The following is a 20,222-nucleotide window of genomic DNA, read 5'->3' on the forward strand; positions in this document are numbered from 1 at the left end:
TGAATGAGGAGGTAGATTTTGTTTACTAGAGCTGTGTCTTCGACAAAATTGCCTGATAGAGGTATGAGAATCTGCGTGTCGTCCGTATAATTGGTATAGGTTACCCCTAATCTGTCAAGTTTGTCGAAGAGTGGCTTAGTAAAGATATTATACATAGTTGGGGAGACACATGAGCCTTGTGGGACACCACAAGTGATCTGGATTGGGTCCGCTGCAGCTACAGGGGAGAACACTCATCGTATGGTTAGCTAGGAAGGATTGTACCCATGCTATAGCTTCACTTGAGAAGTGGGCGGCGGACGCTAAGTGGTTGCATAATACTGCTTGATCCACCAGGTCAAAGGCCGCTGATAGGTCAAGGAGGAGGAGCATAGCTGTTCTACCTTTATCCTTCAACTCGTCGATTTGAGTCTTGAGGTCGATTAGGGCCGTTTCAGTACCGTGAAGTGGTCTGAAGTCAGATTGCCGTGAACCTAATAGCTGGTGTGACTCCAGATAGTTTTGGATCTGGAGGTATGCTACTCTATTGATGATTTTAAGGAGAAATGGGACCATAGTAATGGGCCTGTAGTTGGTGGGGATTGCTGGGTCAAGTGTCTGTACCCAAGATTCTTTGAAGTTAGTGGGTACAGTACTCGTATTGAAGGAGGAGTTGATTAGTTTCGAGATGAAGGGTGCTAAATCTCTGGCTGCATCCTTGATGATTTGCGCAGGGCAACTGTCGCCTTGGCAGTTCGATGGTTTAAGGGATAGAATAACCTTTTCAGTTTCCAGTATAGAGATGTTAGTAAACCTGAAGGGATTACTATTGCTTTGGGTGGATATGCTGGGTGTCACTTTCAGTGGGGTGGTATGAGTTCAACTAGGGCTCAAGGAGGCTTTTTTCTTGGCAATTTTGGATTGCAGGGTTGTGATTTTATTTTCTAGGGCATTTTGGATGCTAGTGCACCAAGGTTTGTCCTTGGGGACATTGTCTGTGGGGGCAATTGGGTTTTGCAATTCCCGGAGAATAGTGAAGAGTTCTTTAGAGTTCGAGTTGGCTTTACTGATTCTTTCGTTGAATGAGTCTTTTTTAGTTTGAATTATTTCCTTCTTGTAACTTTTTGCAAAGTTGGCAAGTGTGGTTTTATTGTCAGCAGAGGGAGTGTGCCTCCAGATAGCTTGGAGATTGCGTTTTTGGATGTGCATTTCTTTGAGTTGGGGGGTGAACCATGAGTTAAGGTGAGCTTCACGTTTACTTTCATGAAGTTTGATAGGGGCAATCAAGTCCAGAGCTTTGGTCATGGAATTGTTAAATGCCTCAACTAACTCGCTAGGGTTAGATTCACTGGTACTGGCGGAGAGAGCTGGTAGGAGTAGTGGGAGAAGTTTTTCAGCCGTGATTTCTTTTTTGCTTCTTGTTGGCATGGGGGGTAATATTTTATTCTTATTAAGTTTGGGAGGCTCTATGCTGGCTGTAAAGCATATAAGATAGTGGTCCGTCCATATTTGTGGTAGAATACTAGAGATGGTGATGTCACAGTTATGGTTGGCTATCCAGTCTAGTGTACGTCCTTTTATGTGAGTAGGAGCTAGGACTTTTTGGGTAATGTCATGATTGACTAAAATGGATTGGATAGATTGGGCTTGTTTATCCTCAGCGTCGTTAAAGCCTAGGTTAAAGTCGCCTAGTAAAAGGAGCTGGGTGGAGTCTTTAATGTTGTTAGTGAGGAGACTGGATAGGCCTTCCTCGAAGTTGCCTAGTGGGCCTGGAGGTCTGTACACTAGGAGTATCGTTAGTGTGCTATTGTTGGAGATCGGTATTTTAGCTGAGAGAAGTTCGCAGGATGTGATTGCTGGGTGTGGGGTAAGTCTAGCAGCTAGCTGCGTTTTGGTTATGATGGCCAGGCCGCCTCCTTTAGTGTTAGACCAGTCGACTCTTAGGATATTGTAATTGTCCGGTATGGCAGTCATGAGGGCAGGGCCAGTTGCATCGTGGAGCCAGGTTTCGGAAACAGCAAGTTTATCTAAGTTGTCCGTAGCCAGTAAATCAGCTATTTCGGTATTGTGAGCTATAAGGGACCTAGCATTAATAAGGGCTCCTGATAAGGTGGGAGTTGTAGTGGTGCCTTTTGACATGTTATGTTAAAATGGCTGCTCTGTTTGCATGAGCGAGCGCTCTACTGACGAGCTTAGTCCTTTTTCTGTGTTCACTATGATGGCGGGAGCTTTTGTAATTCGGACAACGCTGCGGCGTTTGTTAATACTTGCTGGTGAGACAGCTGTTGTTTTTCCACAGACTTTTGGAGCCTTGGTTTTTGTAGCGAGTTGCACGCACATTGAAGGCTAAGGTGAGCCTGCCAGGCTGAGAAATACATGTGCACATGATGTGTTCATCATTTCACGGAGGTAGCGATTATAATGCATGTCACTGTTTGGTCTGCATCCGGGGTGAGTTCTATCAATATTGCACCCATTTAGACACGGGATACAATTGTTCAGCATTGTGGTCTTTTCGGTGTATGACATGAAAGTGGTAATTAGTTATCCACCAAGGTGTACCCCAGTCCTGCTAATACATGGGAATTGGTGTATTTTTTGATCTACATAGACACCAGATTTTGCTGATGTTCCCTTTCTTCTTGCAGATTGGTACTGCGTAATACAATATAATTTTGTGGATTGGGTCCGGTTGGCACCACAAGGGAGGCTGCTCCTGTCTCCCACGCGGTGGGCATCCCCACCTTTGTGGAGGTAATTATGACTATATACGGCATGACTATGCTATAGCTTGTGTTTTCAGTGACTTTTGGCTGAAACTGAGTATATGGTTCTCTGTATGTTGGTTTGTTCTTTTAGGTGTTGCGATATCTCGGCGGACTGTGACACCTTTTGAAGTTCTTGGTTTCTCATTGGCGAGAGATTAGCGCACTGGTCATTTACAGACATGCATTGAAGGTTTACCATTTTAAGGTAAATCCAAGTGGTTTAATCTTTTTAGACCTTTGTGAGGTTGGCATCAGTTGTTGAGCTGACTTCCCATTTACATTTTGTAATACTCCCCTCCTTTTGGAACTTATAAGTTTCCTCTGTCTTTTCCCTTACAGGCTTTGTTTGCCTGAAACTACCCATTCAACACGGTGTTGAGGAGAATAGTGGATGTTTTAAAGTTTCCCCTGAAGAATGTTCGCCCGAAAGGGGCTTTGAAGAACAGAAACATGTTGGGATTGTATGTTTTTAATTGACACATTTAGGTTCTTTTTGTATTTTGTTATGTGATTTTGTTTGTGTCTTGGGTACGTGTATAATTTGAAGTCTAGTTTTTTAGATTCTGTAGGTTTTAGTGTTAGCATTTACACTATGTTAGGTGAGGGTAGTGTATTATGTTTTAATTTAAATATTTTGAATAAATAAGAATGTTTTTGGAAAATTGGAATGTTGCACGCAGTCTATGTTGCCAAGACTTGTAGTGCCGGAAAATCTATCAGAGGTTCTTATCTAAGGGGGAGGGGTGTGGGTAGAGAATGTCTATCATCTTATCCTTTATTGTATGATATTTATCAATATTCCTATTGGTGGAGTAAGATGTGTATGTTTAAATAGGAATTTTTTTGTACCTATTTGAATATATGCAGGAGTCTTGGTTGCAGGAAATTCATATATTAGACGGTTATTCAAGCTTTTTTAACCCTGCAAAAAAAGGCAAAACGAGTCGTCCATTTGGTGGTTTGATTACATCTATATCCAGTGATCTTAAATCTAAGGAGATTTTCCTAAAAGATCATAGTTTAATGTTCTGGTGGTATAAGTGGATCTCGGGTCCAAGGATATAATATTGATGGTAAATATATATGATCTCCTTGGAGGAATGGCAACACAAAGTATTCAGCAATGTATCTATGAAGTGTTGTGTGAACAGCTTTTATTGAACCTCAATGTTAATGTTGTTTTGTGTGGATACCTGAATACCAACTGTTTGCCTGCAGATGCTGATGCTAAATTGAGGCTAAAGAAAAGCCCCTTTTCACGTAATGCCCTGGAAATGAAGAGGTCCATTGAATGGTCTGAGTTTTTTAAAGATATAGAGGTATTGATACTAAATGGTTTTCTGCGAGATGTGCCTGCTGCACCTACATTGAGCAACGGCAAGAGGTTTTCTACCATTGACTGTTTATGTTAGCAAAAAGGTGAGGCAGTAGGCTACAGATCTCAATGTGGTGATGCATATTTATAGTGACCATGCTATCTTATCTCTTTGCTGCCTCTGTCCTTTGGCTATGGTTAATTCATATGATAAAGTAGCAGCCACAGAGTTAGGTTCTGGTGAAGACCACCTTGGTTTGACTGAAAAAATGAAATCTTTTATGTCACAAGTTAAGGTTGATACTGATCATTTACATACTGCCAATGATATGGTAGACGGGATAACCTCTATCACGTATGACTTTTTACGAATGGGAAATCGTATATGCGGGAATAAAAATGTTGGTCAAGGAAGGGTTTACAATAAAAATATAGCTGCTGCAAAAAGAGATATGAGACAGGAAATTAGGGGCTTTGGGAGGTTATACCTCCCAGGAGAAGAAAGGAGCGGTTTATATAAATAAGGTGAAACAGTATAAAGTATCAACTGTAAATTTGTTGTGGCAATCAATGGTTAACGTTTTGGTTGAAGGTTACAGCAAAAGGTTTTTGGGCATTTTACAAATCTATCACACAAAGGAACCAAACAGATCTGCATTGCTGTATTAGTGGTTAATTTTGGTTGGCTTTCCTTAAGAAGATGTTTGATCGTATGGATGAAATTATTTTAATTTAATTTATTATTAATGTGATTTAGTTTACAATATAAACTTTACACATAATACATAAAAAGATAACATATTATACATGAGCAAAAAAAGAAACAAAATAAAAAGAAAAATGTCATTCTACTGAAACCATGATAATATATAAAATAATAAAAACACAGATTTCCCAGATAACAAACATCTATCTATAACAAAGAGAACAATTAAGATTAAAGTCCCTGGTAACATTCAACATCTCTCTTCAGTTACTTACACAATAAATTCCACTCATCATCAATATTTGGTAGATTTAAATATTCTTGAGTTGGTTCTGCTAAGATTATATGTACTTATATGGAGTGATTTCCCAGAGGCTCCTATCCAACTTAACACTAGAGCCTACTATTAATTATACTGCCAATTATTTATAATGATATACCCAACTTGGCTTCTATCTGCAACCAAATATTGTAAAGGGCAGTCAGCAAACGCATACTACTAGTGTTGGTGCAGTAAAGCCAGAAAGACATCTCCACAACTGTTTCCCAGTTATGTACATACATACCAATATAATATTTAATTACATTGGACATTGTATGACATTCAGTCAGCAGATGCTTAGCTGACTCTGGCATTTCCTGATCTTTACATAGGTGACAGGACCGTTCTTCTACAGGGATTTTGTGTACAGTCCCTGTCACCATCCTAGTAGGGAGCTGCTCCATTCTGAAGAATAGGATGAAGTGTCTAGGCCTCTTAGGAACAAAGGTTCAAGTACGCCTGTGGCTTCTTAAATGAATACAGCCTATGTTGTACAAACTGATATTTTTTTAACTTATTCAGATTTGCAAAGTTCTCCAACCAGTCCCAGAGGTCAATACGCTTCCCCATAGCATTCGGCATTTCCTCTGAATAGGCCCCTCCCGTACATGACCAGCATATATCCACTAGAAGTTTTTCCATCTAACCTTTCAGCGGGCAGGTAGTATTTGTTTTGGACGCTTCCTCATAAACCACTGTTAATAATGCATTTTTTGTTCCACAGCTCATCTTTAGGTAAAGACCTGCTCTCTTATTCAATACAGTGGCTTTTAGGGAGATCAAGCTCCAGCCTTATAAGGGCCATGGGTATACAGGCTCAAAGCCCTAGAATCTTCCACCAAAATTTCCCCTCAATGACCTGAAGCCATTTCACCTCCGAATGCAGTAATGCTTCTAAACCATAAGTCATCATAGGGGAAAAAATGTGTAAATATAATTGGCGAGTTTCCCATCATGTAAAACCTCCTTGTTTGTTGGTAAGATTATGGATCAATGCAGTAATTTGCACAGTTCTGAAGGAATGTGCCTGTTTACATGTGTCATAATCACCACTGGGATCAAACTCAATTCCAAGATATTTGTAGTGGGGAGCATACAAAATGTCTGCATCGCCTAAGATAAGCTTGACGCGAGCATTTCTTTTTTTTTAATAATTTGGGTCTTGTCCAAGTTAATAGTGAGACTGTTAATTTCTGCATACTCCCACAAGGTTATGGCAGATCGACGCACGCCACTAATGGTATAATCAAATATAACCAGTTTGTCTGCATATGCTAGAAAGGGGCAAGACGCCTCACTAATTCTAGGTGTACAATTTTTAGCTGAGGCTATTGCCTCTGGTATATCACATACATACAAGTTGTAAATAAGGGGGGCAATAACACAGCCCTGCTTTACCCCCCTATTCTGACATACCTTTTCTATCATATGCCCTTCCTTGTCTAATTTGAGTTTCACTGAGGTATTTAGATGTAACAGTCTAAGATAATAAAGTTACCCCTCCGGGCAGCCCATAGCCTTTAGCGCCATAGTCTACCCCTTGGGATTGAGTAGAACGCAGTTTTGAAGTTTACATACAATGCATACAAGGGGGGTTGCCCATTTTCCGCGCTCTGGTATGCACGACATTCATAACCATGAGGTTATGGGTAGTGGAATATCCTTACCTGAACCCACTTTGGAACTTACATAAGATATTTGATTGATCTACCCATACCTAAAGCTCGTTGAGTATTAAAGAGGCAAATAATGTACTCGTCGTGTCCAACATTGATAAGAGCCTATAATTATTAGGGTTCAACCGATTTCCCTTTTTAAAAACGGTGATTAATCCCGCCATCTGCCAAGAATAGGGTATTTTGCCCTCAGTTAGAATCTTCTTGAACATGATAGTTAACAAACTGGCCCAAAATTCTGGTTGACTCTTCATAACTATATTGCCCAACCCATTGGGTCCAGGGGCTCTAGAAGATTTCAGCTGTTTAATCTTGCGCAATATTGTATCATATGATGCATCAATTGGTGATACCAGTGGGACATTACTCAACGGTATCAAGTCCTCTGGACTTGAAGGGTCATTGCGACTTTCAAGGAACTTTACCCATTCTGCAGAACCAATTGGATTCACTAACGGTCCTTTCGTAGTCCCCCTTGCTTCATTTAGGAGAGACCAAATACTCTGTGTCTTTCTAGAGCATATCGTTTGCACAAATCTTTGCCAGGATTGAATTTACTCAGCTCTTCTCTTAGCCTTGATTGCTCCATACCTATTCTTAATTTTCCTAACATTCACATAGTATAGCTCCATAGAAGTAGTCATTTTCTTAGCATAGTGGAGCTCTGCCCTCAGGTTTCTCTTTGCATCTCTAATTTGTCTATCATACATATGTTTTTTGTCAAGATCTCTAATCATCAAACCCACTGAGATAGTAACATGCTCACCAGAAAATATATAAATCTAATTTTCTATTGAGTTTATTGAGATGGTATGGAATTTGGAAAAATGTAAAAATCTAGCTATAGCAGGAGCTTCCACCACATGTTTTATATTCTTATTCGTCCAACTGATTCTCTTACCTGTCCAATCAACCATAACATTTCCCACACACTTGTAATCAGTACGACAACTTGGTATGTTGAGTGTACAAGATAAGGCATTATGATCACTCCAAATGTTATGCATAACTTCCAAGTTTTCCATAAGGAGCATCATTCTCCTTTTAGCTTTTAATTTGACATAGTGGAATTTACCCCTCCCCCCCTCCCTGTCCTATGGCAGTTAAAATCGACAACCACTGTCACTGCTGTATTTTCCGGATTTATCAGCCAAGATGCCAATAGATCGTGCAAGGCATCTTGTATTTGCTCTCTTAACACAGCTCCAGGGGGATTATGGATACTGACAATTAGAAACCTTTCAGGGCTTCCCTTGCATACATAGTTTACTTCAGCTGCAATCATATTATTGTCATGCTTAGAGAAAATGCGTCTAGAACCTAATGTATTCACCACCCCTATGAGTAGTCCCCCATACGGTCTACCTCTTTCTCCTTTCTTAACATAGGACTTGTAAATCACATAACCATCTAACACCAAAGGGTCCATAGACCATGGGCCTCATTACGAGCATGGTTGTAGCTGTGCCTGTATGGCAGGCACGGCTACCGCCATGCTCTCTACTGGCACCGCCTGCCGCGATTGGGCAATAACCGGCACATTACGAGATGAGTGGGCTGGTAATTGCCCATTCACGGGTGGCGGTAATGATCTTCTTCATTCAAGTCAGCGTCAATCCCCACACCGAGTGCCTTCATTTCTTCTTTGTATGTCCTTAACATTGAGGCCGTTGACAAGAACTTACAATGTAAGGCTGAAACGTTGGGGTTTGGCCCTCTCATTGGTTCCACAAATTGGAAATCATCTGATTTAAGAACTCTTAATTGGAGGGACTGAATGCAGTCTTACAAAAAATTCAGACCGAGATAGACATTTATGGTCTTTACTTTGATACAGATTTTTAATAAGGCAAATACGATTGCCTAAGATTCCACCCTTGTCCTCCCCTGAGGTCCTTGGTATATCTACTAGATCTTTCTGCACTGATGTTATACCCGGGACCTTGCCAGATCGCGGCAGATTTTTATCTTCTTCCATCTGAGGATCAGTAACAGAGATTTCCAAATCTTCCACCAACAGTGATACATTCCCCTGATCAGGTAAAAGCCAACTGGTCAATCGGCCCTCACCCATGGTATTCTTTTTCTTTGCCCTGGCCGCTCTTTTCTTGGCTTTCTTTGACTGAGGTACAACCAGCCAAGATTCTGCCAATGGTGAGGCCAAAGTGCTTGGTCTTTGGCTCATTTTCGCCCTTTTAGCCATTCAACGCTGCTTGAGTGAAAATGGCACCTCTGAACTGTCTGCTGGATTCATGTCAGTACCTGGATCCTGCTGATCTTCTATCTCTTCAGCAATATGAAGAGCTTCTGATAAATTGCATTCTGCTTCTTCTCGTTCTTTATTACTCTGATTGTTAACAGTTGAAAGAGCATTTGTATTAGCCAGAATGCGCCTGAACATTTGGAGCAAGATTTTAAGAGCCAATTGTAAAGCTGCAATCGAGGACTGTATCTCTGCTATTTCAGTTAATAACCCCTTGGTCTGGTGGTAATTTATTCTTTGTTCTCTTTTTCGGTTTTGTTTAGCCACTTCAGGCTCCTCATTCACTGCATGCTGCAGTTTGGTTTGGCCCTTCTGTCTTCGTAGATTGTATTTTTGAATGAATTGCCCTCTTAGCTGAAGGCATTTACAAGGCCAAACTATGCCTCTCCTTAGACATTATTAAATTACGTTTTTCTCTTAATTTGTCCAAATTTCCACCAGGACTCTATTACTGTTACAGCTTCAATTAAGCCCACAGTCTCCTGACTTAAATACGTCACTCTCGGGTTCCCTTTAAATACGGGCTCTCCCCTTTCCAAGGAGTTGAAGGGATAATGGGGCCTGGCAGTACTAAACTCGTGATAATTCAATTGTATACAACAGTGTACAGGCTTATGAATGAGGTCACTCGCGATGTGGGTCACTTGCTTCCAGATCCCTTATTTACACTGTCTCTGTAAGCAATGATCCGTACCCTCACTCTCTTTGGGACCCAGGCATCAGACCTATTCCTTCATCTAGTCTCTGTTCAAGTTGCCTGTCAAACCTTGCAGTATGCGCTTCAGACCACCTTCACACTGTGCACAAGCTTGGTTTGTTGATTTTGGCACCAATTTCAACAGTTCCTTTCCCTTTTTTTATTTATATAATTCTACATTCAATATTTGCAGTTCTCACCGTGCTCTTTCGGGCCTTTTCCTACGGCCGGGTTAGACCAGCCGTAAATGTGTATGGGTGCCCCGTGCCCCGTGCCCCAGCACCAAACGGCAGTAAACAGTGCTTCACGCTGCAAGGGTCAGCTGGCTCCCTTGAAGTACGGCGTCCTCAGGGGGGGTAGCTAGGCACCTTCAATCAGATTAAAGGCACAGGGTAAAGCTGCAGTTTCCTACGGCTGCGTGCAACTCGTACCCAATGTTCACCGCATAGCAGTTTTTCAGGCAAATGGTGGCCATAGTTCAAAAGCAGTAAACCGTGCACGTCCTTGACACCGCCAGGCTTTTATCTAAAGGTATGTTGAAGGCTGTCTTTCACCATAACTCTGTTGTGGAGATAATCAAGCAATTGAAACTTTCGGAAGCTCCCGGGCCAGATGGGTTATGTAATGTGATACTTAAGCCAAACCTTCTTTTCTGGGTAGACATTTTGTGTGATCTATTCAGTAAGGTAGAGGCATATGGTCAGGTTCCTGTTTCTTGCAGGATGTCTCGTTTGGTGGAAGTTTATAAAAAAAGGCCCACCCATTTACCCAGAAAATGATAGATTGCTGGCTCTGACTGATGTGTCTAATAAAATAAGATGTTTATACTGAAGGAAATGAACAAGTGAATTGAGTAAAATTATATTCTTAGCTCTTGTCAGACTGGTTTTAGAAGGGCCCTCTACACAAGTAGAAATATCATTACTATTAACAGACTTATTGAGCAAAGCAAATTAAATGATGCCTTACCTTTGTGTGTCCTCTTTGTGGACTTTATACCACAGTCCGCATTTGATACCATAGCTAGAAGTAAATTGTGGCTAAAACTGGCCTGCCCAATGATTTACTGTATGCATGTCAGCTCTTGTATTGTGATAAGGCGAGAGTAGGATTAAATGGTCTGAGGGAGCTTTCTGAAATTATCCCCATCAGGAAGGGGAATCAGACAAGGCTGTCTTCTGGCTCCCCTCCTGTGTAATCTTTATGTTGCTGACGACATTGGTAGTACATTGGCACAAGTCAAGAATGCTTTTCCGAGGCTTGGCTCTAGGAAAATCAGTTGGCTAGGATATGCTGACGATTTCGCTGTAATTGACAGTGCATATATTGGCCTCTGCCATAGTGCGCACGCCATGCGTGTTTATGCGAATGAAAATGGGCTGATTGTAAACTTGGAATAAACCCAATATATGGTATTTGGGAAAAATGTCTCTAATCATAAAAGAATTGGGATTAATGTGGGTGATGTGTCCAGAGTACCTAGTTATACCAATGTAGGTTATGAAATGGAGGTGAACCGGAATAGTTGAATTTTATTAAAGAAAAGGTCAAGGTTGCTTTCACTTTCAGCTGCAATAACGCAGTTCTCAATAAAAACAGCTGTTCCATCACTGCTGTGTGCATTGGAAATATGATATAGGGATTAAATCTTCTGGGCTGATAAAACAGAAGGTGCGATCTGCAGAAATATCCCGGGATTACCGGGATAAACTACAATAGAAGCACTCAGGCTGGAGCTGTGGCTCATCCCAATTGCAACCCTCATAAGGATGAATAGGGGGAAGTTATTTATAAAGCTAATGTATTCCTTGGATGGTTCCCTATTAAATGTAGTAAGGTCGGCCATGATGCAAAATAAAAATCATGCTTTGGAATTATTTTGAAAAAATGCCCTAATTGTGTGTTAAAATCCTTTACTGAGTGCTCTGAAAGATGGGATTCGGTTAAACGCCATGAGAAAGTCAGCCAATTGAAATCACTTCTGACTTTTGCACAGGTGGCATTCATCTATAAGAAATCCCAAGACTTCTAAAGATTGCGCCGCCTCCAATGGTAAGAAGAACATTTATGCTCCTTAGATTAAACAAACTTGAGGTTTTGGACATAAAAGGTGGGTGGCTCCAGATACCAAAAGTAGATTGCACCTGTCGACTTGGAACAATCAACAGATTGAAACATCAAAACATGTATTGACGTCATGTAGTTCTCCGACAATGACATATATACAGTATTATAGTAAATCTGTTGAAGATCTTGTAAGCATACAGTCCTGTCAATTTTGGATGAGAGGTTTATCTGGATACAATAAGGGTTTCATGATTGTTTTTAAACAGGTGTGGAAAATTACTGCTAAGAAACTTGAAGACAAGTAATGATTAGTATGTGGTGTTTTTTTAATGTATTATTATTGTTTAAATAGGTAGGATGGTATTTAGAATATACTGAATTATGGAAGATGGTATCTTCATTTTATGTGTATTTTAGTGGCTATTTATGGCCTGGTGTATGAAATAGATTGTGTATATAATACTAATGTGTGTAATAATCTATGAAATAATACATTTTATTTATTTGTGTATAGTTTAAAATAAACCTTTGCATAAATGGCCACATTAAAACACATTTAAGCAGTAATAAATCAGATAAAAATTCATATAAAAAGTTAGAATCCAAAATTATAATAAGAAATCCAATCTAAGAACTTAGAACAATAACATATTACATCTGTTCTTATCTATAGAAATCACATGATTGTAGAAATCTTACCACTGCTAAGTTTGTTTTCACCTTTCTGTATTTATGTAAACAGAAAAAATAATCCTGGTCCTCCTCACATCTGTGACGAATCGCAGGAATTCGTCCCTTCTCCCCAAGGGTCCACCTCTGTGAGGCTAGGAAGGTAAAGCCTGCTCAGCAATAGCCTATCTAGGGGTAGACTAAAGTGGGACCTCACTGAGAGAGACTCCCCACTTTGGGGACCAGTATTCCCATTCCCAAGAGGAACTCCCTGCAGGACTTGACACAGTATCATCTTTGAGACTGCCTGATAAACATACCTGTGAAGAAAAGGCCAATATGTGTTATTGCCAACCTACAATAGAAAGCCTCCTTGATAATTCCCATTCCACTGGGGCACGAAGAAGAGGAAATATGGAGGAGAAGAGAATTCCCCATAGAAAGTAAAAAAGGACCAGATCTGTACGCAGAGGAAGCCCCACGGCTATGTCAATCCAAAATGGGGAGGAGCCTGGGGAAATGAAAACGCAGCTTGCAAACTTCAAATAGACACACTGATTAGGTGCAGCAGCCACAGGGAAGAGATGCGCAACCTTTTGCAGCAGTAAGGTTCCAAGAAGTGCCAGGTGGGCTTCAGCCGGTAGCAGGCACGCCAAATTAATTTTAGTGGGACGCACGGCATCGCGAAAGTAAGGAGGAGAAACACGCTGAGTTTGGTGGCATGACCACGGTAGGTCTGTGGTGGATCAGGTGTCCAGATACCAACGCCAAGACCATTTGAGATAGACCGGTACCTGATGTACTGTTTCACAATATGAACAAAGGAAGCAGGAATGGATGAGAAGACTCTTGACTCAGTTGAAGAGCAGCCAATCCTCTTCATTGGGGAAACCCAGTGACGATAACCCTACAAGTCAGTGCTCTAGATAAGATTTTGAGGTGGAAGCATTTTACTCCCTATTGTTTAAACTTTGAGAGTAAATGTGATTTCAATAGAGTAAAAATGTCTTTTCTCCTTTGCAAGAGACTAAAATGTTTGCAACATCCTGCCGACGTGTGCAAAAATGGAATGGAAATCATTACCATGCGTCAGCTTTCTGCATTGTTACAGAATACACCTTTCATTATTTTTCTAAGGTCTGGCCATTTCATCTCTCCTGTATATATTTAAATATTGAAACACACAAAAACCTAGCCAATTACATAGTAAAGCAAACATGAATTGTATTGTGTGTTTTGAGGTTCGATAGCAGAATTATCTTTTGGTGTTTAAGTCCTAATTTCCTGGAGCTATTACTACCTAATGGTAGGCCAATGTTATGATACAACAGTGCAGATAGGCAAGGACGTCATGCTAAATTCTATACCTAATCTCATGGTGAAATGGTTATTTAAATAGTGCTTTTGGCAAAGAGCTGTACAAAGAACATATTTATCACAATTACCACCAAACCGAAGTGGGTAATCCTTTATCAACCTCGAAAGGATGAAAGGCTGAGTTGGCTTTGTCAGAATTCGAACCTACAGATCACGCACAGATCGCTCAACCATCTGAGCTTTCCTAATGGCTAATATCCTTCAAAGGTTGATAAACTGAGTATAGACTGAGGTATCAGTGCCTAAATTTTGCACAAACCATGTATGAAGCGCTACATAGTTAAATACCTATCTGGGTTATTACACAGACAGGTTTTGCTGAGTTTATATTTCAATTGATATTGATATTTTATTTCTATCGCGCTCGTACACCAGTGTTTCAGAGCGCGATAAGGCAAGGGAGAGGAACAGGGGAGAACAAAACAGCGATCTTACTAGGCCCAGTGACATTAAGAATGTGCAACTGCATGGGAGAGCGTGAGGGGAAAAGTGCATGGAAGGGGGGAGAAGTGGAAAGTGCGAGGCAGAGGAGAAACAGATAAATAATAATGAATAAATAATAAAGGCAACAAATAGTGGTAGAGCAGCCAGCAATTTGCAAGTGGTAGGTTTAAGGCAGCAGACAGGATAGGTCTGATAAGTGCAGGAAGAAAAAGCGGGTGGGGCTGTATGGGTACAGATACAGACCCCAATGCAAGGGGTGGCCCGGAGGCAGTGCGGGAGGGTGGCAGGGTGAGCAGGTACCTGGGCCCGAGGACAGAGGTGGCCAAGTGCACGGTTTCAAGAGAGAACAGATCAGCAGGGGAGAGGGGGAGCGAAGGCAGAAGAAAAGAGGGAAGGTCTTGAGGTGCTTACGGAACTGGAGATGGTTCTCCTCAAGTTTTAGAGTGGCAAGGAGGCTGTTCTAGAGGGAGGCCCCGAACGAGGACAGAAATCTATCCCCAGCTTGTTTCTTTGAAAAACGACTGACCCTGAGGGAGTTAGAGGAGCGAAGAGCTCGAAATGGGAGGTATTTGCGGAGGGATAGCTGAAGGTATTTTGGACCCAGGCCTCAGAAAGCCTTGTGGACAATGCAGAGGGTTTTGAATTTAATCCTTGCATCCACTGGAAGACAATGGAGAGATTTCAGAGCTGAAGAGATACGATCCCAGGGCTTGAGGCCAAGGACAAGTCTCGCAGTCCTGTTCTGGATTAGTTGCAGAGGGCGGAGAGTAGAGGCAGGTAGATTTAGAAAGAGGCTGTTACAATAGACCAACCTAGAGAGAACCAGACCGTGGGATACCATGAGCTTCTGGGGGAAGGAGAGGAAAGGCAGAGTACCTCTGAGGAGGTGCAGTAGGAAGTTTGACTTTTTAGAGACCTCAGAGATGTTGGCGGAGAAGGAAAGGGTGGAGTCGAAGATGACCCCGAGTTTCTTAGCCTCGCAGGTTGGGGTAGGAGGAGGGCCAAGGGAAGCCAGCCAGAGTGTGAGGGGAAAGGATGGTGAAGGTGTGCCGATGAGGAGGATCTCTGTCTTGCTGGCTTTCAATTGCAAAGTAACTATCATTTCTTTGTTTTTGAACAGTGCTTGCACTTCCTGAAGAGCCAGGTTTTGGATGGTTTATTTGTCTTGAAGATTTGAGAGGCGAGAACACGTGATTGGTGTAATGACAAGCACTCACCCTTGAGCAAAGACTCTGCTGCCACAGCCTATTTATAGTAATGTACCCCATTGACTGCAAGGTTGAATGGATGTAAACTGGACCGTGCATACTCATCATTTTACACGCTGTTTTTATAATTAGAGTGTACATTGAATTATAAGTGTAAAAATGATCTACCTCTGCATGATTATGCACATAGCACAGGAACTCTGAAAAATACAATTGTGCAATACTGGTTTGTTTTCACTGGAAAAAACATAATTTGTTAAAAGATAAATTCTCAATTACAACTTAGTTTTCCAACTTATTAATTATTCAATCCTAAAATGCTAGGAAAATAAATATGCACATCGCTTCTGTTTGCTCCATGAGCATCTACCCACAACACAGCAGAAGCTGAATGGAAAGAAACCATTCCTTTTATCACAGTGTGCAGTTTATTTTTTTGAAAGGCTTCAGAGAAATACATTCTGTTTCAAAGCCTTTTCTCAATGGCTTACAATTACATCCATGTAGATAAAAATCAAAAGAAGCGTTCTGGTTTCTGTCAAGTAACCTGACCTTTGCTCTTAACTTGTGTGTAAATGTATACAGGTAAATAATAAAGCTGATTTTCATGCGTAAAAAGGCCTGGTACGAACCTTTATCTGGAGGCCTGCTAAAAGTTGAATGTAATGGGGATAACGAGAGATCCGGGGAAGTGAGAGATAAAGGTCATTGGAATATTCATGCTTGTTATGGACAAGAGAAAGAGAACCTAATAAAAGTGAATGCGAATAATTATCAGAATTTTCCTACCCGTCATAGTCAAGAGAAATTAAACCTAATACGGGTGAATGAGAATAATGATTGTAATACACAAACTCATCATAGTCGAGAGACAGAGAACCCAATAAAAGTGAATGAGAGAATCATTATTGGAAGGCCCCTACTCGTCCGTCAAGTGAGAGAAAACATAACACAAGTAAATGTGATTCATTATTGGAGTGCTCATACTCATCTAAGTAAAAAGAGGAATACATTTTGTAATGTCAAGAGAAGAGAAAGAGAGACATTTTGGAAATACCCCAATATATTATACATTCAAGGAAGGCCTAAGAGAAAGAAAAGTACAGGCCAGACGTGAGAGTCCTGAGAACAGGTTGAATTGTATATTAATATTTTATTTCTATCGCACTCGCACACAAGTGTTTCAGGTCCTTCTCTGGATCTACTTTGTAGATGTAGATCCAGAGAAGGAGAAAGGGAGATACGACGACTACGAACTGATCAATAAATCAGAAGGTTGTGAGTTCAGCTCATTAGGAAAGAAGAGAAGGATATTTAAATATCTATTGAAAAGTGGCTGAGAGATGGAAGTCATAGAATCTCAGGAGAAAGGAGCCATTCTCCTGACTTTGATCTGTTAAAATAGGGGTATGGTCAGCTAGGATAGAGTCGGACGGTTGATAGTTCCATTTATAGACATTCACTGTCTACTGATTAGCATGTAACCAGTTTTGTTAGACAGGGATGGTTTATAGAATAGGGAAAGATAGGCTGTATTTCTATTCTTTAATAAACCCTGTTGTAGAATGTCTTCTTCTGACCTACCACACAGCCTTAGTCCTTGTCAGTCCTAGTCATTGCGACAGTCCTAATCTTCATCCCTGTCACAGTCCTAATTCTTATACTAGTCTACATTACAGACCTAGTAATACTAGTCCCTCGTTCTTGTCCTCATTGCAGTCCTAATCTTCATCTTGGTCCTAATATTTGTCATCATCCTAGCCATGTCCTGGTATTAGTTACAGTGGTGGTCATCGTTCCTTCTAGTCCTTGTTCCAGTCATAGTGAATCCATACTCCAGTACTCTTGTACTATACTGTAGTCACCATCTTTTTGAAAACTGCATTGTCCAAGCTCTCAACTAGCTACTAGTACTAACCTCCGACTCCCCCAGAAAAAGAAGAGCACATTTCCTCATTGTTGCTTGTTGGCTATAATGTGGGTGTCTCATTCATTCATGTGATATGGCCATTGCCCCATTAAGAAACTTTAAGAAAGAGTTATGGGTGTCATAGACTCCATTTTAGGGCATAAACTGGACACGTCTCCATGCCACGTTGTCCTAGAAGTTACAACATGACATGATTAACCAAAAGGTTAAATGGTGAGCACTGGCCATGAGACATTGGAGATACACTCCAAGTAAGATGCATTGCGAATGGACTGACTGCATGAGCCAAATAGCCGGCTACGAATGCTTACTACTAGACAAGAAAGTTACTGAAAGGAGGGCATCCTCAATTGGAGCATTTTTCTGTTGATTGCTTAAATGTTGCTTCTGCTCGGTTTGAACGGGTGTGAATAGATTTGGTGGGATGGGGGGGCAGGGCATGTATCGATTTGCGCACACCTGGTGTCTTTGTGGAGCATCTTTGGCAACCTACCTCTTCATTTCTTATTATGTTTAAATGAAGTCATTTTTCTGACTGATGCATTTTTAATCCACTTTCTTTTCTGGATTGACTCAATATGAAGTTGCCTTTTGATAGTGAATCGTACTTATTTTTCCTAAAACATTTCTTTGGGAGTTCTTTTAGTATAGTGCTTTACAAGGCACTTTTATGGGACCGTATTAGTTTAGCTATGTACAAATGGCTGTACGTTGGTGTATGTAAAACTAAAGATGAGATGGGTGGAGATGAAGTCTACATTCTAAATTGGAACCTTTAGACCAAGGAACCCTAGGATCGAATCCCGGCTTTCCTACTTGACTAAACATCACTTTACATCACAGCACCTTCTTTATCTGTGCTGCTAACCTTGTTATCAACTAAGTCATTATTTTGTACTTAATTCTAATGATCACGCCAGGGTTGCACCTACAATTAAAGTGGGTGCCTCAAAGATGTGGCAATCTACATCATCGGCAATAGACATGGCGTGCCAAGGATGCAGCTGTATACCCCCTCTGCAGTTAATATACTGAAGTATTGCTATGTATATAATAACATGTATTGTTTATAATAATGCATTAATACAATGCCTCTTATCTCACTCACAAGCCTCGTAAATTCTTTAAAATCCAACTAGACCTGCAGGGCGAGTTCCTTAGTTTACATACTCAACCTAAGAGAAATGCACTTGCCCAGTGGGGATGGGTTTCAAAATATTTACCAATGCTATGTGTAAAAGGGGGTATATCGCATTTGGTGACAAGTTGCCACCCAAAGGCCAGCCATGCACAGTGTAACTTTTATTTGCCATGTATTGCAAACAAAGTTTGTTTGCAGTAAATGTCAAATACATGTTTAAAGCATCCCCATACTCACCAGCTAGGGCGAGTGCCATGCAAATGGAGCAGATTGTACATTTTAATCTGTACCAGTACAAATGATTTTGTCGGTTCTTATTTGCCTCCTGATGCTAATAATCAAAACTAAATCATATTTATTTTAAGTAAATGAGTTCTACATGTTTTTTTTCTCATAGCACAAGAGTAATTTAATTATCTCTTTTAACATTGCATTTTTTAAGTCCTTTATTTTCCTAGAAGCATTTTGACCCTTTACACCCTTATACATTTTAGTAGATGAATTTCCTTTTCTTTTAAATTTTCCATAACATTGAAATGATTAAGTATTAAATGCAGCATTATTGACTATGCAGACTGTCAGTGACTCCAGTTATTGTCCCTTGACGACTTATGACCAAGAGTTGTTGCAGGCGATGTCACAATAAGAGGCTAGAATCAATTTATTGGCACATGGATTTGCAGTTTTTGTCACATTTATTCCATCCTTTAGCAGTTACTCCCCTGCTCATTGTCAGTGATTGCAATAATTGGAACCACATTTTGAGGAATCAAATTGGGCGCCCTACATTCCAATGGCTGTTTAATACTTTTTACAGGAAGGTGAAAGCAAAGAAGATGAAAGTGACAGTGAGGAGGAGGAGGAGGAGATGGTCGAGGAAGAGGAAGAGAGTGATATGGATAGTGATGAGAAACATCAAATGAAAGATCGCATTGCTAAAAAGTTGAAGAAAGAGCCGAGTGGCAATGCTAAACGGAGTCTCAAAACTGAAGATGCTGAAACTGGCAAGAAAGGGAGTCGCAGGTGAGTTTATAATTCATGCTTTTAAAAAACATTATTCCACGATTTCAAGAAAGCCATCCAATCACCATGCACAATTGGGTTATATTTCATATATGCAGCAACACCGATTTATTTTACAGGTGGATACATTTTGTAGAGCAGTTGAAAGTCAAACTTGAAGATCGAGCTATTACTTGCCCACTTACCCACTCGTATGCAGATGCCATCCCTTGTCGTTGGATTCCCCTCATACTTCTTTCTGCATAATGTTTGGGTATTAAGTGAAGATGTCTCATCCTTTTTTTCGAAAGAAAGTTCGATTTAGAAAGACCGCTCTGAGACTGCTCAGAGTGGTCTTTCTAAATCAAACGTTCATGCCCCTGCTGTACACGAGTGTGTTCAGTGGCTGACCGGTAGGGCCAGCCCGGAAGACAGAAGACGCGGCTGAAACGGGAACGTGTTTTTGTTTTTGGGTGTCTGTGTGTATGTGTCAAGGATGGCACTCTGTTAAGAGTGGCACAGGGCACCCAGGTAGGGTTTGGGTGGTTGTGCCGAAGTAAGGTGGACAGATAAGTACACACACAGCTGAAAGTAAAAGAGAACAAAGAGTAGGCAAGTGTAGCAAGGAAATAAGGTACAACAGAATGGATTCCCTCTT

At 40.8% G+C, this 20,222-nt stretch overlaps 1 protein-coding gene across 1 annotated transcript in view; it reads left to right on the forward strand.

Moving 5' to 3' along the window:
- The window catches only part of CWC27 (CWC27 spliceosome associated cyclophilin), a 1,312,165-nt gene that overhangs the window by 454,736 nt on the left and 837,207 nt on the right, over positions 1–20,222 (forward strand). The window contains exon 10 of the mRNA XM_069627345.1: positions 19,380–19,585. Within this exon, the coding sequence (XP_069483446.1) occupies positions 19,380–19,585 (206 nt within the window). The remainder of the gene's footprint in view (positions 1–19,379; positions 19,586–20,222) is intronic.

The sequence above is a fragment of the Ambystoma mexicanum genome, chromosome 6p (assembly GCF_040938575.1).
Source record: "Ambystoma mexicanum isolate Mex_15411 chromosome 6p, UKY_AmexF1_1, whole genome shotgun sequence".
Lineage (NCBI taxonomy): Eukaryota > Metazoa > Chordata > Amphibia > Caudata > Ambystomatidae > Ambystoma > Ambystoma mexicanum.